At 42.7% G+C, this 24172-nt stretch overlaps 1 protein-coding gene across 7 annotated transcripts in view; it reads left to right on the plus strand.

Annotated features, from left to right (window-relative positions):
• Positions 1–9692: 9692 nt before the first annotated feature.
• Positions 9693–24172, plus strand: part of cadps2 (Ca++-dependent secretion activator 2) — a 537859-nt gene continuing 523379 nt past the window's right edge. For all 7 annotated transcript variants that reach the window (XM_052030087.1, XM_052030089.1, XM_052030090.1 and 4 more), the window contains exon 1: positions 9693–10320. In XM_052030087.1, the coding sequence (XP_051886047.1) occupies positions 9937–10320 (384 nt within the window). In that variant the 5' untranslated portion in view covers positions 9693–9936. The remainder of the gene's footprint in view (positions 10321–24172) is intronic.

The raw sequence follows: 24172 nt of genomic DNA on the forward strand, positions 1-24172 counted from the left end.
CTTGTGTGCTGTGGATGCCACCAGCAGCAATGGTTAAGTGGTCAGTGCATCAACAGGAGTATCAACACTGCAGTAGATTGCCCAATTCTGGGCAAGAGCACAAATTCTAAGATCGCTTAGTAAAAGAGCTTGAAAGCACATTCAGATGAAGTACTAGGACTTTAGACCAGATGAAGTGTTCGGTGAGTTGTAACTGTCAGCAAAGGGAACTATCAGTGGGTGTAACTGATTAAACTAATTGACCAACACTGATGGGCAAAGCTTGATTTAGAAAATCGAAGATAGACTTGAAAGGGGAAAGTATGCGGAGATGTCGCAAGATACCTACGGGTTATTACAAGTTATAGTGCTCAAACATGTATCAAACCAGGTGCAGAACCAACCAGCTGTAACAATTGACCTGTCTCGCATTTATTGAATGACCAAGTGCAGAAAGAGTCTAATAAATCAGAACAAAATTAAGTCCTAGCAAAGGTGAGTCAGAGCGACCGGGCAACAATCAATGGCAGTAGGACTTAAAGTGCGCAAAAGTGACGAGTGATTAAAAGGTGATATTGAACAGACAGTTTTTGATGAAGAGTACCCTTTACTTCATGGGATTTGTGTGCAAAGTTAGCAAGAACCAAAGTCTTCACCAAACAGGATCTGTTACATGCACATTCTCAGTCAAATGTGGGTGAAGATAATTGGCAGTTAGTACACATAAGGCATTTTTGTAATGGTATATGATGTGATCTTGTTACTGAAAAAATTTCAAGGCACCATAAGACATGATACTATAAAGTACAGATCAAAATGATGTATGAATAGTCACAAGCACTAAGCAAGAAAATCTTTTAAGATTAGAAGCAAACTGTGGCCACACACACACACACACACACACACACACACAAACACACAGAGCAGTAAATTGCAAAGAAAAAATGGAAGCCATTGTGAAGGCGTAAAAGCCTGAAAATATTGTAGAACTTGGATCGTCATGGTAAATACAATCTGGATTTCTTCTGGTTGTCTCCCTGATCGAAGGCCTGTGACTAGTGGTGTGCCGCAGGGATCGGTGCTGGGTCTGTTGTTGTTTATCGTCTGTGTTAATGATTTAGATGATAATGTGATAAACTGGATCAGCAAATTTGCAGATGACACCAAGATTGGGGGCATAGTGGACAGCGAGGAAGGCTATCAAAGTTTGCAAAGTGATCTGGAGCAGCTGGGAAAATGGGCTGAAAAATGGCAGATGGAATTTAATGCAGCAAGTGTGAGGTGATGCACTTTGGGAGGACGAACCAGGGTAAGATTTGCACAGTGAATGGTAGGGCACAGATGTGTGCGGTAGAACAAAGGGACCTGGGAATACAAATCCATAATTCCTTGAAAGTGGCATCGCAGGTAGATAGGGTTGTAAAGAGAGCTTTTGGCACATTGGCCTTCATAAATCAGGGCATTGAGTACAGGAGGTGGGATGTTATGTTGAAGTTGTATAAGACGTTGGTGAGGCCAAATTTAGAGTATTGTGTGCAGTTCTGGTCCTACCTACAGGAAAGATATCAATAAGCTTGAAAGAGTGCAGAGCAAATTTACATGGATGTTGCCGGGGCTTGAGGACCTGAGTTACAGGGAAAGGTTGAATAGGTTAGGACTTTATTCCCTGGAGTGCAGGAGAATGAGGGGAGATCTCATATAAGTATACAAAATTATGAGGGGTATAGATAGGTTGAATGCATGCAGGCTTTTTCCCCTCAGGTTGGGTGATACCAGAACTAGAGGTCATAGGTTTAGGGTGAAAGGTGAAATATTTAAGGGGAATCTGAGGGGGAACTACTTCACTCAGAGGGTGGTGCGAGTGTGGAATGAGCTACCAGCAGAAGTGGTGGATGCAGATTCAATTGTAACATTTAAGAGGTTTGGATAGGTGCATGGATGAGAGAGGTTTGGAGGGCTATGGTCTGGGTGCAGGTAGATGGGACTAGGCAGAAAATCAGGCTGGCACGGACTAGGTGGGCCAAAGGGCCTGCTTCTGTGCTGTATTGCTCTATGACTATGTGGATCTTGTGACAATACTGGCACCATTACAAGATTTTGGGCAAAAAAAATCCCAAAAGATACACAACTTGTGTAAGAGTCTTGTGAGTGAGTCCTTGTTTGTTCACTAAGATATGGCACATCCATTGAAACTTGCTTCTGATTCTGGATTAGGAGCTAGTGTAAATCAAGCAGATGAGGGTTAAGAAAAAATAATTGTTTTCATCATATACAGTGAGGATGATTGAAAAATGTTATGCTCATATTGGGAAATATGCATGAGGAATTGCCTTTGGAGTGAAAAAAAAGGTCTCATTAGTTACTTTGGGAAAACCATCTACATTGATCACAGGCTATAAACCTTTCCTGGCAATTTTTGATTCCGCATTGGCAGTACCAACAATGTCTGCATCAGGAATGGAAAGATGAACCATTCTCTTATCTCGATCTGATTACATGACAAATACAATTGCAGATGTGTTGTCAATGTGACCCTATGAGGTTTCAGACTGTGTAAAAGTTTGATCTTCATACTGAAAATAGCAAATTATGATTTTCTAATCGCAGCAATAGAGACAGCCGAGAAAACATTGAGACATTGTTCACAAATGGGTATACAGAGACACTTCAAAAACATGGATAGATCAGACAAATTTCCAACTAAGGAATAGGAAAATATAACTGATATGAGTTATAGATGGAACAAGGTTCTGTTCAGCTATTGCATCCCAACCCATCACTCTACCTCATCAACTTCTTCCATTGGTATGTAATGTGTACCTCTTCCAGATCCTATGATTTTCTTTACTACACAAATGACATCGATAGGGTGGATAGTGAGAAACTTTTTGGATGTATCTAAAAGCCAAAGGGCATAGACTTAAGGTGAGCAGCAAGAAGGTTAGAAGAGAACTGAGGGGAAAAGAAAATTTAACCAGAAGGTGGTTGCAGTCTGGAATGCACTGCCCCTGTAAAATTTGGAGGCAGGTAATAACATCCCAGTGAAATTCTTTGCAATATTTTACTATATCAACACTGTAAGTGCTGTTACAATCAGACAGCCCAGAAACAGGCTCTACTGTTGAGATGACAATCTTTTAAAGAGCTTCACACCAAATAGGTTGATATTATGATGGCTGAAAGCAATTACCAGAAACTGTGTTTATTGACTGGGATTAGATAAAGATCTTGAAGAGTGGAAAATGTATTGTCTGTCAAGATTGTCGAGTCAAGGCAACAAAGACACTTTAGTGAGCTGCAAATAGCCAATGAGGTCTTTCCAAAGGGTAAACATTGATTATTGTGACAAGAGGATGGATAACTCATAGATAGTTACTTAAAATGGATGGAAATGAAACATGTCGGATCCCATAGGATAAAGATATTCTTTCAAAGAACTGAAATCTGTTTTCTGATGTCCTGGCATACCAGAAAAACTGGCCCAGAAAAAAGTCTTCAATTTTGTTCATTTCAATTTGAGCACTTAAGAAAGTAAATGACATTAAATACAAACTGAAGAAACAGCTTTACAGGAATGCTCAAGTTCAACATTGGGATTGCAGTTAGCTAACATTTTCCTAAAGTACAGAATGATGATACCATCTGCAATATGTGATACCCCTGCAATGTTACTAATGCAACAAAGACTCTGAACACCATAGAACTGAGTTCAGCTAAACCTCTCAGGGCAAATGGAAAAGAAGCAATTGAGGCAGAAACTTAATTATGAATCAGACTGTAGAGGGAAACATTTTGAGCAACATGGCAGAGTACATGTGTTAACACCATCTAATAAATCTGACATCCAAAAATGGGATGTTGGAAAGTTAGTTGAATTATGTGATACATATTATGTTAAAAGTTTGAAATGAAATTAAATTTAGAGTTAACTTACTGAATTCCTCAAGTGAAATACAAGTTAATATTGAAGAGTTCTGTGGTCATGATTGTATTCTATAGATTGATCCAATAAAAAAATGGAAATGACACATGGCTCCACTCAATTCAGTCCAGAAGTGACCCCTTCAAGACGACCAACAAATTCCTTTGAGAAGGTATAAGAAACCCAAACAGTAGATTGCATCCCATTTTTGAAAATTTACAGATTTGATGTAGTGCAGGTAGATGCATAGCATATGTTCGATGTATGCTTATCTGCACAGTGTAGTTAGAGAATGGAGTAAACAAGATACACATGTTTTAACAGTTATCCATGTCTCTTAATAGTTATATTTCTGGCATGATCCTATTCATACATTACCAGATTCCATATTGTGGCTTGTAAATGACAGGCACCAGCACTGATCCTTGTTGCACATTACTAGTTGCACCCTCCCTTCTTGAAGAAGACCCATTTATTTCTACTCTACTTTCTAGGTGATAACCAATCCTAAATCCATGGTGATATATCACTCCACTTCACAAACTCTAATCTTGTTTAGTACCTTGTTGAATGGCCTTAGAAAATGCAGAAGATAATACATTTATTTGCTTCTCCATAACTACCCTGCTGAATGCACCATTTAAAGAAAAGCAGGAGGGGTATTCCTGATAATAAAGGATGGATTAAGGTAATGATTATAGCTCATATCATCAAGAATAAGAATCATTTTGAGTGGAGCTAAGAAATGGCAAGAAGCAGGAAACTTTAGTGGGTGTCAATAGACCCTCAAGTAGCAGTGGTAATGTAGGGGAGATTACAAATTACTACAGTGGAGGCATATTTAACAAGAGTAGTCAAATAATCATGTATGTGCAAACCAAATTAGCAGTAGTAATATGGAAGACAAATTCATGGAGTGTATGAGAGATGGTTTTCTACATCAGTACAATGAGGAACCAGTGAGGCAACATGCTATTTCAGATTTAGTACTGTTGAATGAGAAAGCAATAATCTTTTGGATAAGTGGCTTTTAAGAAAGGTTCACAATAATATAATAGACTCTTACAGAAAGATCGAAAATGATTTGGTTCAATCTGAAACTAGTGAGCTAAATCTGAATAAAGCAAACTATGAAGGTTTGAAGTTTAAAATATAAACCAAAAAAGTTGGCAATAGTCAGTAGGTCTATGCTTCATGCCAGGTTTGAGGTCTTGATCCTCAAACTTTTTTTTTCATCAGATGGCCAAAAGCTGTGCAGGCAATCGTGAATTTCAAGATTGATGTCTTTCTTTATTGAGAGTTGGCTCTGAAAATATGGCAAGTGGCCCACATTTTCCTGGATCACATATTGGATCCTTATTGCTGAAACTTGGTGTTGTACAACAGGGGCAAGATCTACGCTTTGCAAATGTTAAGTGTGGAAGCCTATTCCCTTAACTCTTCGCAGTAAACAAATCAATGCCAACTTGGAGCTCAGTCTCTGAACATACACCTATACAAGCATTGTCTGCATATGCTCGTGGTGACCTTGGTTTTGGAGTGGAGGGAATGCAAGTTCAACATTTTCCCATGTCTTGTAGAATAGTTCAATTCCAGTTGGGGATTTTGTTGCGTTGAGGTGAGGCGCAGCATTATGAAGAGAAAAGCATTGGATGATATGGATGATTTCTTACGTGACACCAGTCTATTTCGAGATTGGGAATGTTGTGGACTCTTTTTGGTTAAGATCACGGCTTGCAGGCTATCAAGTAGCAGCCATAATATGTAGTCAAATTTCTACAGGCAGACAAATTTAAGAAGAGTTCTTTACAGTCTCTCTGGACTGATACAGTCCAAGGCTTCTGTGAAGCCAAAGGTAAATCCATGTATGGCAGTTGATGCTACATCCTGAAATTCTCCTGGCATGACCATGCAATTATGATCATGTTCTTTCTGCCTCTACATGGATGGAATCCACACTTCAGTTCAGGGATCAGCTCATCAACCACTGAGAGGAGGTAACTGAAGAGAACCTTGGTCTTCACAAAGGTGCATATGCAGACAATGCTTGTATAGGTGTATGTTCAGAGACCGAGCTCCAAGTCAGCATTGACTTGTTTACTGAGAAGAGTTAAGGGTTCTCTTCATTTTTTCCTGTGGCAGGCAGCAAGGAGACCTTCTCTAGTTACCATAATTGGATGTCTCCTTTCTCGAAGAACTTCATGATTATGGTATCCTGGTGGTCTTCTAGCATGTCTTCCTTTCCTCAGTGCTGTGAATTTGTGAGTTAAGTTCCTCTCGATCAATATTTAGAATTTCAGCAGTTCTGGAGGCCTTGTTGTTTCTCAGTTGGAATTTGGCTGTTTGGTCTAGAAGTGGATTGGCTGGAAGCTGTACCAAATAGTTTGCTATGAATGGAGTCTAGAATGCTCACATCAAGGACACTGCATAATTATTTCCACTTGAACTCATTAGGATTATTTTATTGTATTAGAAAATAATTTTGCCAGAAATATATTTTCTTTTTCATTAGCTGTGAAGGTGCAGTAATGGCACTGAATTTCTATGAGGTAATTTAGATTTCATTTCTCGTTACTTCATTGTTGTCATTGTAGTCACTAAAGCAACAGTCACTGTTCAGCAATCCATTTCTGGAGCTCACACGTGAAGTACAAACAACTGTTTAAAGACTTGAACATTTGGAACATTTCCTTTTAGAAGACACCATCAATAAAAAAAAACTTTAAAAAGAATAATTTGTGACAGATGCTTTCTCATGGGGTAGGCAGCAGACCATGGACTGACCACTCAGACAAAATATTTTATTTTTGCCTGTCAATTTAATGGAAATCTAAACTCTTGACAATCCTATACTGCATTAACATTGTCAGTAACTCTGACACACTGACCACTGAACACCAATGAATTAGTCATGTGGCTGATGCTGTGTGTTTTGCCTACTCTAAATAAATTTCAATGTCAGACCAATAGAGAAAAGATTCTCAGAAATTGAGTTTAAGGTTCTATTTTACAATTTTGTAAATAAAACATTTTTGGAAAAAAATCATATTGATTTTTAAAAAGTTCTTAATTCACTCCAGAAATCTGTGTTATTCCTTATATCATGAGATTGCAAAAATAACTCATTTTAAAGATTAATGATGAAGAAACTAGTTTAAAGGAACATAGCAGAAAGATGCACAGGAAATTGCTTTTGTTAGTTTTTTAGTTAAAGATGAATGTAAATCTGAAATTGTTGAAGCTACTGAATGCCACAGTTTCCTCAGCCACCTGTGGTGACTTAAAATTTCAAAAACCAGTCTTTTCTCCCCTACTTAGATCACCAACATCATTACATTACAAAAAAAATGCTGGAGACACTTAAAGTCAGACAATATCTGATACTGCCTGACCTGCTGAATGCTTCCAGCATTTTGCATTTTTTTTTTCAGATTTCCAGCGTCTGCAGTTTTATTTTGATTTTCACAGGCATTATTATATTGCACAATCTGATAGTGAAGTCACAACTATTAAAGAATAAAATTGAAGAAAAGTGAATACCTGTGGACTTTTTAAGTTGTGTCATGGTCCTGCTCTACTTTTAGCGGAGGTTGTGAAACATGAAACCAGAAAGAAGTCCCACAAAGAGCTGAGTGGTTACCATTTGTTTAAACATGATTCTGATAACTTCACCTCCAAACTAAACAACAATGTTTCAGTGTTAAATGAAGGTGAACTAGATAGTATAAGTCCTATTACACTTTTACTTTTAGATATCTTAATTTTCCTATCCCTCCTTTGCTTCCCAAACCATATCCCTACCTCAGTAACTTTATTTATCTGTACACAATGTGTTCCCTTTCCAGATCCTTTGATTTTCTTCACTACACAAATGACATAGATAGGAATGCACTGCCTTAGAAGGGAGTGGGGGCAGATACACTCACAACATTTACAAGTATCTGGATTGCCAAGGCATAGACGAGTATGGATCAATTACTGGTAAATGGGATGAGTGTGGATGGGTACTTGATGGTTGGCATGGACACAGCGGGGGAGGGGGGTGGGATGGGGGGAATCAAAGGGTCTATTACTATGCTGCATGATTCTAAGGCAGCTATGGTTTCAGCGGCCTACACCAGGCTTATTCTCTCTCCATTTCTCTGCATTGAGTTGTTCTTTAAAATGTTTACCATATGTTTGGTTGTCTGTCATGATAGCTCCTTGTTTGGCTTGGTACCAAATGTTCTTTAATGACATTCCACTGAAATGCTTTGTACTATATCAAAGCCACTATGTAAATGCAGTTACAGTCAGAATCAATCAGCACAGGAACAGAGTCTTCAGCCCATTGCTTTCATGCTGACCATCGAGCACCCATTTACATGAATCCCATCTTTGTCTTTATTCTCCCTACATTCCCAATTTTGCTTTTATTGAGATGGGAAGCTTAAATGAACGATGCTGAGACTGTGTATCTGTGTAACAACATTTCATGTCGGGTTAAAGCAAATAATGAGCATGTCAGTTTGTGGGGCATTAAAGTGGGAATGACTGTAGATTCCTACAAAACATGAGTCAATTCAGCCCCGTCATTCCTGAGCTGGAAGGATCTCGGGACAGCTTCAGATGGTAAACCAAGCAAGCAAACCTGATGTCCAGCAATTATCTTTCCAACCAGTAGCAGAAGCAGACAAGATGCATTCAAGGAGAAGGTCTCTTTAGGAGAAGAGTTGTGGTCTTGGTGTTTGGAGATAATCTGCCTGAGTACTTGTTGGTGTATGTGGGAGTGAGAGAATTGGTATTTTGCCATCCAACATGTACACTGGAGGTGGTCATCGGATAACAATCAGGATTGAGAGCCTTGTTTACATACAGCCCTTGGCTCCCAGAGGGTAAGGGCAATGAACGGGAAATGTGACTCATTCAGAAGTTCCTTGAAAGAATTATCATAAGCACAACGGGCTGTCACCTCCTTCTGTGGTGAATGATTGTATGATTCTCTTCCCTAAATTTTTTGGGTTAACATTCCAGAGCCCTCTGCAAACTGCGCACTTTTCAGTATTTATATGGTAGGCAATCTGCTAGCTTTGGCTCATCCCCTTACTGAAAGTAATACTAAATCGCGTTAACATTTCCAATCAGCAGAGGTTTACAATTTCTGTGTATCATGGCAAGCTGAGCGCGGTTTCAATAGCTCTGCTTGTCCATTGCAGGGGCCCCAAATTTTGGCGAGGGCGGACAGCGGTGGTCGAAATCCATTGAGTAAACACAGTATTTACATCCCCTCGGTTCTCTCCCTTCTGGGCTACTCTTCCATTACGCACTCAATTTTATTTACACATTGCAAACTGTTTAATTAATTAACCCTTTGCAAAGAAGAAATAAAGAAAAGTGATCCACGTGGGTTTTTGGACAAGTTTTTAAGGGCACGCAGTATCTGAGACTCAAAGGGTTAACGATGCATGGTCGTCCAATGCTTCGTATCTGGAGGAGGTGGAAGGCGGAGGCAGGATAAGCAAAAGGTGGATCAATTTTAGCACGGAGGCTGCTCACTTTGGTGTCCTATTTTTAGTTGCAAGCTGTGGTCCAGTGACATAATTTTATTGTCAGAGACTATATATAGAAGAAAAAACATAAGAGATTTTTGTTTTGGTTTTACTTCCAGAGCGAGAGAGATGAGCCGAGACGGGGAAGTTTAACGCCGGCTGTGAGTGTGCCAGCGCCGAGCCCCCACGTGTTGTGTGCTTACCAAAGCTACAGGTTGACTACCTGTGTGTGTGTGTGTGTGTGTGTGTGTGTGTGTGCGCGCTGTTTCCTGGTGGAGCTCCAGATCTGATAGGTCTGTACTAGGGACTCTCGGAGCACCAACTCCGCCCTATCTCGGGCTCCACTTTATTAAGGAGGCGCACAGAGCGAAAGAGAGAGAGAGAGAGGCAAGGCAGTGTAGTGTGCCCTCTTAGGCTGGCGTGAGGTGCCCTTTAAGGGCTTGGCTCACCTGGTGTCTCTTGCTGCGGCTGCCACAGCCTTCTGTCGGGGTTGGGGGCTTGTGTGCGATGTTGGACCCGTCCTCCAGCGAAGAGGAGTCGGATGACTTGGTGGCGGGAGATCTCTCCAAGGAGCCGTCGCTGGCCGGAGGGAGCGGGGGAGGGGGAGTTGGAGGAGGAGGAGGAGGAGGCGGCGGCGGCAATGCCAGCGGACTCTCGCTGCCCCCAAGCCGGGGCAGTGACTCGGGCCGCTCCGGCAGCGCTCGCTCGGTCAGCCCCAGCCCGTCGCTGGCCAGCGAGAAGGAGAAGGAGGAGCAGGAGAGGCTCCAGCGGGAGAAGGAGGAAGACGCCAGGAAGAGGAAGGCTCTCCAGCTCTACGTTTTTCTGCTGAGGTGCATCGCCTACCCCTTCAATGCCAAGCAGCCCACCGACATGGCCAGGAGGCAGCAGAAGGTGAGTGTGTCGGGCTCCCCCTCCCCTCCCCTCCAGCCCAGCGAGATGCCTCCTGTTACATCCTGAGCAGTACAAAGCAAAGTCTCCAACGCACTTGCAGGCATCAATTATGAGAAATACTTAAAACAAAAAGTTGGCTGCACCTGTAGCCTGACCGCAATTCCCTGTGCTATCAGGTTTGTGGAGGGTTAATCTAATCAAAGGCACAAATACTGCGGATGCCGGTTAAAATACTGGCAAGGATGTTGGGTGAAGTGGCGGGCTGTGGCGGGAGAAGCAGGGTTAATGTTTCGGGTCAACAACCTTTTCATCAGAACTGGCCACTGACGAGAGGAACGAGGCTGCTGTTTCTTGCCAATGATCTGTTCCGACGGAAGGTCGTTGACTCGAAGCGCGAACCCAATTTCTTTCTCGCCGAGAAGTTACCTGGCTTGCAGAATGAGTGAGGTTTCAGCAGAACTCGTCGTTAGTTGACCAGCCAAATATTACAAGACTTTTCTGCTTGTTAGATCTTCTGATAAACATCAGTTGCCAACTTGAACTGTACTGTTTCCTCCCAACTGAGAATTGTAGCATGACACAGCAGAGAACGAGGCTGTTCAACTCATCGTGTCCCTGCCAGCTCCTTAGAAGAGCTGTTCAACGTATCATACAATCTTGCCCCTTCCTTTCAGCCCTGCAATATTAATCCTCTGAAATATTTATAATTTCCCCCTTCTTTTTGCAAATGCTGTTGAATCTGCTTCTGAAATCCTTTGATCTTTCTAAACCCTACCAGACAGTGCATTTTGGTTTATAACGCTCTCTGTATTTTTTCCCTACTTGCCTCTTTGGTTCACTTACCAATTGCCTTCAATATGTCACGTCACTGACAACACCTCTTCTCTTGGAAGCATTATTTATTCTATTTAAAAATCCCTTGTGGTTGTCAAATTTGCCAATGAGCTCTACTTTTGGAAAGAAAACAATCTGCTGTTCAGTCTCTTTCCATAACCCGAGTCATGCATCCTTGGTACCAACTGGTAATTCTGTTCTGAAAACAGAAAATGTTTCGTTTACATCAACCTGATTATTTTTGATTTTCTTCCCCCCCCCCCCCCATCCCCTTCTGGTGCTGTATGACCAGCTGAATATTTACAGCATTTTTTTTTCAGATTTGCACAATCTGTTGTTCTGCTTTTCAATAATAATTCTGCTGTACTTCTCCATGGCCTTTTATCCTTAAAAATATAGTGTCCAGAATTTAACACCATACTTGAGGCTATTTAATGGTTTGGTATAACTTTCTGTTTGTTTTCATGCCTCTAGTGGTAAAGCTAAATATCTTCCATATCATAAAGACATGGACATAGAGCAAAGAAACGGGTCCAAATCATCCATGCTGATCAATATGCCTTTCTGAGCTAGTCCCATTTATCTCTTATCCCTTTAAACCTTTTCGTACCTATATTCCCATCCAAATGTCTTTTAAATGTTGTAATTGTACTTGCCTCCACGATGGAGCAGTAGTTTGTTCCCTATACCCTCAACCCTGTGTGGAAAAACCTGTCCCTCTGATTCCCTTGCATCTTTCTCCTCTCACCCTAAACCTACGCCATGTAGTTCTAGACTCCCTTGCCCACTGGAAAAAGAGTGTGATTATCTACCCTATCCATGCCCTTCATTTTGTTTACCTCCTATAAAGTCATGCCTCAGTGTACAAAGCTCCAAGTGTGGTCTCACCAATGTCATGTGAAGCTACAACATGACATCCCAGCTTCTGTATTCAGTGCTCCAACTGATGAAGGCAAGCATGCCATATACTGCCTTCACCACCCTGTCTACCTGTGTTGCTGCTTTCAGGAAACTGTGTGTATTTGTATCCCTAGGTCCTTCTGTTCGACAACACATCCCAGGGTCCTGCCATACGCTGGGTATGTCCTGGCCTGGTTTAACTTCCTAAAGTGCACACTTGTGTGAATTAAATTCCATTTGCCATTACTTTGCTCACTTTCCCAGTTTAACTAGATCCAATGCGCCTGCAATTGGGTAACTACTCATTGAATTATATTGCTGAGAAGAAACTGACAGAATTACACACTAAAGCAGGGTGTACCAGACAGATCTACAGGACAAAGAAAACCCTTGAGCACAAAGCAGAATACCACCAAGCCTGCCATTGAATCTGACTATGAAAGGGGATCACAGATCACTCAAGGCCCATCACTCCCTTGCCAGAGCAAATCAAATAGTTAAATTCTTCCATTCTTCATTTCCCTGCATTTTTTTTTACTTAAATACACATTTACCCAAATTTAGTATTGAATGTGTTTCTACAACCTTTTCAGACAGTGCATACCAGATTGTAATGGTTCTGTGTATAAAATAGTTCCTTATTGTAGCTTATAAAATGTTGTCCCCATATTATTTTTGTGGCATTTTGTTTCTATTCAAGTCACTGTTTCTTTTTTACACAACACTCTGTAGCAAAACGTTTGTTCTTCACTAAACATATGAACACTTTGTTTTCAGTGTAACTACTTGCACTCCTTGTTAACACACCACCTCTCAGAAAGAAAGCTCCACTCCCAAGGTTTATCTTTAAACACAGTGATATTTTAAACTTGTTAACGTCAAAGTGAAGAGGCGGGGAAGGGCGGCATGTCACAGCACATCACTTTTAATCCTCAATTCCTTGTTGAGCAGTGTCACTTCTCTGTAAAGCAGCCCCAGAAGTGGTGTTTTATTATCTTTTATTAAATTTGCGATGAAGTGCTCCCACTATTCACCAATTCTCCCTCCCTGTAAATCACCTGAATTAATGAGATGCAATGGGATCACAATTGCATTTGACATTGCACCAGATAATGCCGGAAAATACAGCCTGGTTAAGTGAAGCTGTCATTTTAGCCCACACACATTTGTCGTGATGATATCACTATTTTTCTTTTGGTGATATTTTGATGTCAAAGTGACAGAAGTTTACCCTCCTGAAAACAAGGTCATTTGAATGCATCTGATCTCTTTTAACAATTGTGATATGCTCATTATAACATACAGCTTTATAAGAATTGGAGCACTGTACAAGTTATTGTACAAGGTGTTTCTTTGCTGACACAATAGACCTGTAACTGCAGGCCTGTCAAAATTAAGGAAGCAGAACCATGGTTGAATTGTTTTTTGGCAAGGGAACTCTATCACTTAGTAAATGCTTCTGTTAATCTTCTTACCAGTATAGTTGCATTAAAATTACAGTTTTAACCCATATACTGATTGCAATGGCCAGATTCTTATTAGTATGCTGTATCGGCCTATTTTAGTAAGTATTCCTAAGTTTGGAATAATTCTACAGTAAATGAATAGCTTTGTATCTGTTGTGGACAAAATATGCACTGGATGCAATTCATATACTTGTGAATCTTATTCAACTCAAGTTATGAAGACTACTGTAAAATGAGTGTAATTTTGAGTTTTTGTGGCACTCCAAATTGTTGCCCGTTTCCTGTATGTCTGTCTGTATCAGTTTATTGTCATTGAGATATTTGTTCAGTGAGGTTTGGCTATATGATTCCCAGATGTCATCACAGAAGGAATAACTGTAGGTCACGTGTATTGACTTTATTCCTCTCCTCTGAGAGCAATTGAATGCTTTTCCAGTTTTATTTTGATTTTCTTAAAACTTATTCACAGGAGGTGGACTATTTCTGGTTGGCTAGCATTTATTTCACAGCCCTTGAATATGATATTGACTGTTCTTTGTGGTGAAGGTACTCCCACTGTGAAGTTAGGTAGGGAGTGTTAGGACATTGACCCAATGATGATGGTGAGGTGTGTGTTTGTGGGGGGTGGGGGGAGGGGGAGGGTGGTAGTAGAATGGCAGTGTATTGCCAAGCAATTTGGAGGGGAACCTGGAAGTGTTTCTGTTCGCGTGTGCCTTTTGAACCTTGCATTTATAGATATTAAAGTACTACTTGTCAGACCAGGCTTGGCAAGTTTCTGCCAAGCATTTTGGAGAGGTACAATCTGTAGTTATGGTGCACAGATCATGGGCAGACTGAATATTTAAATCAAGTGGGCTACCATGTCGTGTAAGGTGTTGAGCTATTTCAGTTTGTTGGCAAGTGGCAAATACTTTATCATAGTTGGGCTTTGTAGATGTTGGAAAGGCTTGATAAATCAAGGGGTGAATCACTTGTCAAAGAGCACACAATCTGTGACCTCTAGATTAGTCATCTAGGTTCTTTTTAAAGTGGTGAGGATTTGGCCTCCATCACCTTTTCCAGACCCATCACTACTCATTGAATCTTGGGGGGAGGGGGGAGAGAATCCTTGGCTCTCTAATCCTTTTCCCAATTAATTTAAATCTAATCCTGCCTAGTTTTGACCTTCTCTGCTAAGGAAAAAGGATTATTTGTATCTGACCAGTTTAGGCTTCTCATCTGATGCCACCTCTTTTTTCCAAAGAAGACAATCTCAGCCAAGCCAGAATTTCAACATAAATCCTACTGCCATGGATTTAAGAGGATATTTCCTTCATTAATTGAGGATTCTCGAGTGGAATGGAACAATGCAATCATTATCAAGTATGATGAAGGAAAGCTCATTGAAACAACCGAAGATGAGTCTTGTGCTCTGCCCTTGAGAACTCTGCCCTAATGTGTTGGGGATGATTTGCCTCTTGCATAAATAGCCATCTTCCTTGGTGCAGAATATACTGCCAGTCAATGGAGAGTTTTTCTTCCTGATCTTTTTGGCACAGTTAGTCATATATTCTAAAAAGCCAATCACACTCATTAATTCCTAGAAGTTAACTCTTGTCTGGAGCCACACAGTCTGGGTAACACAAAATGAACATTGGTAAGTAAATGTTCCTTGATAGCATGTCTCTGATACCTTCCATTACTTGGCCCTATAAGAGGAAATAATTGCCTGGATTAGATTTATCTTACACTTCCTTTAATATCATATACAAAATATACACATCGCTGGCACAGACAGCATTTAATGTCTGATCTTAATTGCCTTAAAGAAGCTGATGGGAAGTCACTTGTTTGTACTGCTGCAGTTCTAGTGGTGAAGGCACTTCCACAGTGCTGTTGGGAGGGCAGCTCAATGACTTTGATCCAGTGATGATGAAGAACCTGCAAATGTTTCCAAGTCAGGATAGTGTGTGGTGAGGTAGGGAACTTGCAGGTGGTGGTGCTCCCATGCTTCTGTTGTCCACGTCCATTAAAGTGGTCAAAGTGAAAAATGTTGTCGAAGAAGCTTGGAGTTGAAGTCCATGTTGTGGTGGTTATGTACTCCAGTGGTGCACCAGCAATATCAAGAGTGCCAACCAAGTGGACGTTTGCTTTTCCTGGATGGTTTGAACTGCACCCATCCAGGAATGAAAAGTATTGCTTCACACTCCTAACTTGTTCCAGACTTCTGGTGGCAAGACCGTAAGGAGTGAGGAAGTGAGCCAATCAACACTGAATACTCAGCCTCTGACACTGGCCATTCTTACTGTGTATGTTTCTGACATGTTTTCTGTTTTACTCAGCCAAGTTGCCCCCTGTCCATAGTTGACAGTAGCCTTCACTGTGACTGTACTATCTCCCGTTCTCCCTCAGAGAACCACAAGGCAGTTCCCTTTCCCTCACTTCCACCCTACTACATCTGCATTCAAGGATCATTGCCTATGGCACAATCCCACCATCAATGCATCTTGCCTTCTTGTTTTCTTTCAACATTCCTTGTTGATCTCCTTAACCAGAGATCACTCCTCAATTACCTTCTTTTGTCCAGAGCGCTTCCTGTCCAAGTGGGACGATTGTTGCACCAGTTCTTCATCCTTCCCACTAATCAAGGCTCCAAGTGAGTTTTCATGTAAAGTGGTGTCGGATCTGGTTATTTTCGAATCCGCTGGTTCTTTCAGGAGTCCAAGAATGAGTTGAAAACAATGTGGTGCTTCACAAAGTTTTATTGGAAAATTTTAAGACAAAGAAACAGTCATAGAGCACATGGCACTAGCTTTACTACTGGGAGATGAACCGAGACAAAAGGAACTAAAGATGAGCTGGGGTTTTGGGGGGGGTGGGGTGGGGGGGGTAGAGAGAGAGCAAGAGAATGATTAACAAAAAACACCTTTTTATACCTGAGATAAGAGATACTCCTTAGTTAACAATAGTCCAATCAGAAAACCTATCAGATACCTGTGGCAAAACCAACCACTGAGAAAATGCATATTCACCTGATGGATGAACCAATAAGCGAGGAAGCGGCCAATCGTTGTGCATCCACTTGAGGTATATTAAACACTATACATGTTTAAAAACAAAACTACTAAAAACAGTCGAATCCAACAGTGGTGACCTGCATTAGTTTCAGTTTAGTGGTCTGCATTTGCCGTTTGTAATCCAGCCTGCCCTACATTGGAGAGGAAAATGGCAATCTGCAAGTGTAACTCTGAACCTCTGGTTGCCTGCCATATTAATTATCCATCCCATTCCTACTCTGTCCTCTCTGCCCTGGCCGCCTTTGATGTTTCAGTGGTGCTCAATACAAGCCTGAGGAACAGCAGCTCATCATTCCATGGGGTGCCTTGCAGCCTTCTGGGCAAAGTGGAGTTCAGAAATTTTTTGGGTGACAGATCCCCCATTCCCATTTACATGTCCACCAAATCTACCTTGTGTTTCTTATCACTTCAATGCCATTTTGTGCTTTGCATTATTATTCCCTTTTATCAGGTAACTTCTCCTACCTGCCCAATCATAGTTTTCTTTCCTCTTCCTCCTCCCTGGTTTTGTGCAGTGTCAAACTTGTTTCATGTACAACTTTTCCCAGACTTAACCCTTCCTACTCCATGGGTGATTACATACCTTCAGAGAATTTCCAGCAAACTTGGTAATTTGATATTTCATTTGTGGGTTGGTCCACTTGAGTTTCTGTTCAATTGTAATCCTCAGAATATTAATGATAGGGTGACTCTGTGATTTGATTGAATGTCAAGAGTTGGTAATTAGACTTCCTCTTGGGTGTGATAGCCATTGCCTAGCACTTGTGTTGAATGAATGTTGCTTGTCCCTTCTTGAGACATTCTGGGATGCTGCTCATTTCTTCATTATCTGAGACACAGCAAGTAGAACTGAACGTGTGCAATCACTGTAAAAATACTTCGACACCCGAGCTAGGTATGGAGGGAAAATGTGTGAAGATGGTTGGACACTTCTCTGAGCAACTCCTGTTACTTTGACTTGCGAGTCTGATAACTGATCTTAAGCAACCTCAATCTTGATACCAGAGATAACTCAATCTGTGGACTCTCTCCTTGATTACAATTGACTTTAGTTTTACAAGGTTTCTCGGTGCCATTCTTGGTTAAATATTGCCTTGATGTCAAGGGCAGTCATTAAATTTGGCTTCTGTTCCATGTCTGGACCAAAGCTGTAAGGAGGTCTGGAGCCAGAGCTAAGAATACCCTAAATTGTAGGGAAGGGGAAATGCTGGAAGCAATCAGCAGGTCGAGAAACATCCATGTCAAAGACCCTTTGTCTGGACTCGGTGAGAAAGCAAGTTTTAGTTTCAAGGAAGGGTGAAGAGAGAACGGCGAGAATGTTGTCACAGGACGTATACCAATGTTGTCAAGACAATAAGTACTTTAAAATCTGGCTGTTAAAGAAGTGGTAAAAGATTGAAACAGAAATGCACAATTATCTGCGGAGAGAGGACAAAAGGTGATTACCTGATTATTAGATTTTCTCAATCCTGAGAGCTGCAATATGCCAGTCGTGCTTGCAGTGTAGGAGGCAGAAGGCAGAGTAGGATAGTGAATTAAAGTAATGGTCAACTGGAAGCTCAGGGTTGCCCTTGTTGCTCCTCAACCAAACCAGATCAATGCTGTGATCATTGTGGCAGCAGGTGGCTCTTGTTGTTGCATTAATTTTAAATTTATTTGTTGAATGGCAGAAGCTTAGTCACTTTTAAAAATGCTTGCCAGTCCTTTCACTTTCTGGTTATGGAATCAGTAATAAGTTGATCATAATATCTACTAACGCAAAGTTTTCAGAAAGGTATTTTGGCAAGAAACTCCCTCCTTGAAATCAGCTGAACTTTGTCAAAATTTCTTCTTTTCAAAAAAAAAGTTAACTTGTGAGCTGAAATTTGCTTGAATATTTTTTTAATAAAAAGGTGCTAATTTTTCCCTAAATTCCTTGCTAGAAGTGTTTCTTTTGAATCTTTCTGAAAATATTCATTTGGAGAATTAATCTGTAGAGAAAAGTGTTCCCCTTTTTGAGATTTTCGTGACTTGCACAATTTTACAGGAATATATAAACTTTTCTTGCTCAGCAACATCAAACTTCCAAAAGGACTCTTTTGTAGTCACTTTTCACTGAGGAAGCCCTTGAGCCATGTACAATAAAATTTGTTAAGTGGTGTCACAGAAATTTGTATCTGTAACCAGGGCCTGTTGGCCTTCAAAGAGAGCCAACTATGACCATGGCATCATGATCATTTTGCTGGTTTTGTGAGCAGGCTGTGTTTAAAATTAGCTGCCGTGTTTCCTACTTAAATTTAAAAATTGTATAGCATCAATAACAGAGAAAGACATTGTGAGGTACTTCACAGGCTCCATTGGGCAGGCCATGTAGTTTGCATGCCTGACACCAAATTCCCAGCACAGATGCTCTATTCTGAAATCTTTCATGGGAAGATATTATCGGACATGCAGAGGGAATGATTTAAGCATGTTCTCAAAACCTCCTTCCAAAAAGTGCGACATTGTCACTGACTTGTGAAGATCTCTGGCCCATGACCACTCAGAATAGGAAAAGGAGATTAATGTTGATTGAGAAATGAAAGTTGATGCATGTGGTGTTCACAGACACCCCGTGTGAACAATAAGAGCACAGCACCTTAAACTACCCACCTGCCTGCCCCATTAGACACCACCACCTCCATCTGTGGAAGAATCTGCAATTCCAAAATTAGCCTTGTCAATCACAGCAGAACAAAACTGGACTGAAAGCAAGTCATCCTTAATCCTGAGGGATTACCTACGAAGAAAATCAAATTTTCACAGCCACCAGGTTAGAAATCTGTGGTCCTCCCAGAGGCCAAAGCATGTGGTCAGAAGCTAATTTTGAGTTCGTGTATATCATCAAGGTTCTGAGGAGTCTGGTTCAGTCTTGGACAGTCCTTTGGGAGAACTAATGGAATGGGTAGACAAAGGTCAAATTTTGTGACTTAAAACTATGGCTCCAGTCTTCCCAATATTGATTTGGAAGAAATTCCTCTTGTCAGACATGAAATTGTTTTTCTTTCACAGGCTGTGAGCACTGCTGAGAATAAATAGTGGCCTTGCTCACCTCCTAATTGCCTTTTGAGTAGTTGGTAGACCATTTTAGAGAGCAGTCACACGTGAACAGTTTTGCTGTGGAGTCTCATATAGGCCTTTTCAGGTAAGGATGAAAGGCTTCCTTTCCTAAAGGAATTGGTAAGCTAGGGTAGTTTGGTCACCGGGAATAATACCAATGTTGCCTTATTTAAGTCAACCAGCTGTTGTGGTGGTATTTGACTCTGGGTCATTAGTCCAAGTCTTTGGATCATTGCCCACTGATTGCTTCGAGTGACTGGATGGATTGTGAGTGGTGTTGATGTGGAGTTGGTTGACATTGGTCAATATATTGTGTATTTTTAAGCTTTAGATTTAAGTTGTAAATTCAAGTTGTAATATTGCACGGTGCTGTCTAGGTGGAATTGCTGTGGTGTTGAACTAACATGGCATTCATTTGGCAAGACTGGCAAAGCAGTCTGTTGTTTGGTTGTGTTAACACTGATTGCATCAACAATCTGTTTGCCTTCTATATTCTGTCCCTACATCCACTTCTGATAACTTTACTAACACTTAATCATTTACTGCAAGCCTTCAAAGCAAACAGAAACAGCCTCTGAATGCACATCAAATGTTCAGATTCTGTCTCATTTTCCATCTCTAAAGCTCCATGCTGATCTGGATCCGTTTTCATACTGAAATGCAATGGTGTCGGTTCACTTAAAGGTCAGAAATGAATTGTTTTCCTGCATCACAAGCAGTTGTCTTTGCAATCCATCAGTACTGAAGTGCTCAGGTTTCTGCTCCATGTAATTCTAGCTATCATGAAAATTAGTTTGATTTTTTTTTTGGAGGGGTGGTGTTTTGACAGTGAGAATTCTTAGGAATGCTATCTGATAAGAATTTCTACGCAGCATTGGATAACAGTTGGATGTGGTGAAGTCTCAATGAATTTCAGTTCTCTAATTACAGACTCCTTCACCAAGCAGCTGTATATTTGTGTGGAGGCAAAGTCACTGGGTGTATCTAAGGCAGAGATTGATAGGTATCTGAGTAGCCAGGGCATCAAAGGTTATGGAGAGAAGATGGGGAAGTGGGACTAAATGGGAGAATGGATGGAATAGCGGAGCAGACTCGATGGGCCGAATGGCCAACTTCTGCTCCTTTGTCTTAATGGTCTTATTTCCCTATTGAAAGGTGCACAACTGAAGTTCCCTGAATAACTTTGTTGGTTTCTCTCTACAGACCTTGGAGCAATAGGGTCAATTGAACAGAGTCATGGTGCCATTACTTCAAGATTGTTTGATTTAATGGCAGTCCATTCTATGCACAGGTCAGATTCTTTCATTGGCTGACACTAAAGGACTAGTTTACCCAGTGAGTGGTGATTAACAGGTTTGGGAGATGGAAGACTAACAGTATCTTGATGTGTTCACTGTTGTGGCCCTGCCATTAATAAGCCACTTTGCAAACAGTGTAAGCTTTCTACTTGTCTCCTTCCCATCTCTTTGGTTTCATTTGGGTATAATTTGACAGCCAGCTCTGCCTTTTCTATTTCACAAGTTGCTTCTGCTCTTGTGCAAGTTCGGTTGATGATGGGAGCAGTTCATTTGTCCTTGGAAGGCACCACAGTTGACAAACAATGGATGTTTACTCAAGTATGCTACTAGTGAAGTTTAATGGAAAGGAAGAAATATCCTGATGGCTTTACAATCCCTAGCAGTAGCACTGGAGAGGGTGCAGAGGAGATTCACCTGGATGTTGTGTGGGATGGAGCATTTTCAGTTATGAGGAAGGACTGGATAGGTTGGTTTGCCTTGCTGAGGGGGAGGGACAAACCTGATAAAGGTATATAAAATTTTTAGGGACATAGGGTAGATAATAGGAAACTCCCAAGGTATCTAAAACTAGAGGACCGTAGCGACTCACCGTCCGGTCAGGCGAACCGGCTCGGCAGTCGGGTCGCGCGGCGTCGGAGCGACAAGGCCCAAGATGGCAGCGGGCCTCGTCTTTCCCGAGCGATGGGGAGAACCCACGCGCGGGAAAGACTTGATGACGTAGTACTTACGTCATTGCCGGTTGCATTGGGCGGGAACAGTCTCCCTTAAAAGGCCTGCGCAAGGCGGGAAAATAAATCAGTTATTGTTTGACAATCCTCCGCGTAGCGTCTTGTTTTATTTCGCGGTAGCAACCGCTACATTGGTGACCCTGACGGTCCAAACGGATTTTGGACCCGCGCAAAGGACGACAACGCAGCAGCCCTCAAGCTGCCCACCTTTTGGACATTTCGTCCCAGCATCTGGTTTGACCAGGCCGAAGCGCAATTCCACCTTCAGCAGATCACCTCCGACTCCACAAAGTACTACCACGTGGTCAGCTCTCTGGACCAAGAGACAGCCGCCCAGGTCGGAGACTTCATCCAGTCACCTCTGGAGGAAGATAAGTACCCGGCTTTCAAAGACCTTTTGATTCTGACCTTCGGCCTCTCCCGTCGTGAGCGCGCCGCCCGTCTGCTTCATCTGGACGGCCTGGGGGACAGATCCCCATCCGCACTAATGAATGAAATGCTGGCATTGGCCGAGGGACACGAGCCGTGCCTGATGTTCGAACAGGCCTTCCTCAAACAGCTCCCCGATGACATCCACCTGTTGTTAGCTGACGCCGACTTCAGCAACCCCCGTGAGGTAGCCACCCGGGCAGATGTCCTGTGGAAGGCCAAACGTGAGAGCGGTTCGTCCGTCGACCAAATCACCAGGCCACGAGCCCAACGCCCACCTCGCCCAGTCCCAGCAACTGAGCAGCCACACCCCAGGAACACAAATGACGACACGGGTGACCAGCTGTGTTTCTACCATCAGAGGTGGGGCACGGAGGCCCGTCGATGCCACCCACCCTGCAAGTTTCAGGGAAACGCCAGGGCCAGCTGCCGCTGATGGCTACAGTGGCTGGCTGCCAACAGAGCCTCCTATTCGTTCAGGACAAGAAATCTGGATGGCGTTTCCTCGTTGATACTGGAGTGGAGGTCAGTATTTTGCCCCCAACTGGCCGCGACACTCGTAACAGGCCACCAGGTCCTGTACTCAATGCCGCCAATGGTACAACGATACGGTCTTTCAGTACCCGTACACTTCAATTACAATTCGGCGGCAGCCGTTTCACCTGGACCTTTACCCTTGCCACCGTCGCCCGACCACTCCTAGGAGCCGATTTCCTTTGGGCCCACAACCTGTTAGTCGACCTGCGAGGGAAGCAGTTAGTCCACTCTTAGCACTTTCCAGACCTATTCCCTGGGAGAAATCAGCACACCAGGCCCGCACCTGGACTCCATTTCCCTTTCTGGCGATGATTTCACCAAGCTCCTAGCCGAATTCCCATCAATTTTGGCACCTCAGTTTACGAATTCTAGGCCCAAACACTGGGTACGACACCACATCATTACTACAGGGCCAGCCCTTCATGCCCGAGCACGACGATTACCTCTAGACAAGCTCTGCCTGGCAAAGGAAGAGTTCCGTCACATGGAGAAGCTGGGGATTGTTCGCAGGTCAGACAGCCCCTGGGCCTCCCCCCTGCACATGGTCCCCAAAGCCACCGGAGGGTGGAGGCCCTGCGGCGACTACTGCAGGCTGAATGACGCCACCACCTGGACCGCTATCCCATCCCTCACATCCAGGACTTTGCAGTGAACTTACACGGAGCCCGCATCTCTTCCAAAGTGGACCTCGTTCGGGGATACCACCAAATCCCGGTCCATCCGGATGACGTCCCCAAAACTGCGATTATCACCCCATTCGGCCTGTTCGAATTCCTTCGAATGCCGTTCGGCCTTAAGAACGCCGCACAGACCTTCCAGCGGCTGGTGGACATGGTAGGCCGAGACCTGGACTTCGTGTTCATTTACTTAGATGACATACTGATCACCAGCTGTAACCGCCAAGAACACCTTTCCCGCCTCCGCCAGCTGTATTCCCATCTCCGCGATTTCGGCCTCACAATCAACCCATCCAAGTGCCAATTCGGACTTGACTCTATCGATTTCCTCGGCCACAAAATCACCAGCGACGGGGCAACACCACTACCTGCCAAGGTAGATGCTATCCGCCATTTTGCCCGCCCTGACCCTGTCAAAGGCCTACAGGAATTCCTTGGGATGGTCAACTTTTACCATCGGTTCATCCCTGCAGCAGCCCGTATCATGCGCCCTCTGTTCTCACTGATGGCTGGTAAGGGCAAGGACATCACCTGGAATGATGAGGCTGCAGCTGCCTTCGTTAAGGCCAAAGATGCCCTGGCAGACACCACAATGCTTGTACACCCTAGGACAGACGTCCCAACCACCCTCACAGTGGATGCGTCCAACACTGGAACAGTACTGGAACAGCTAATCGAAGGCCGTTGGCAACCCTTGGCATTTTTCAGCAAGCACCTTAGATCACTTGAACTGAAATACAGTGCTTTTGATCGGGAACTTCTAGCGCTGTATCTGGCGGTCCGGCATTTCCGATACTTTCTAGAAGGCAGGCCTTTCACCGATCATAAGCCTTTGTCCTTTGCCTTCTC

Source organism: Pristis pectinata, chromosome 15 (genome assembly GCF_009764475.1).
Source record: "Pristis pectinata isolate sPriPec2 chromosome 15, sPriPec2.1.pri, whole genome shotgun sequence".
NCBI lineage: Eukaryota > Metazoa > Chordata > Chondrichthyes > Rhinopristiformes > Pristidae > Pristis > Pristis pectinata.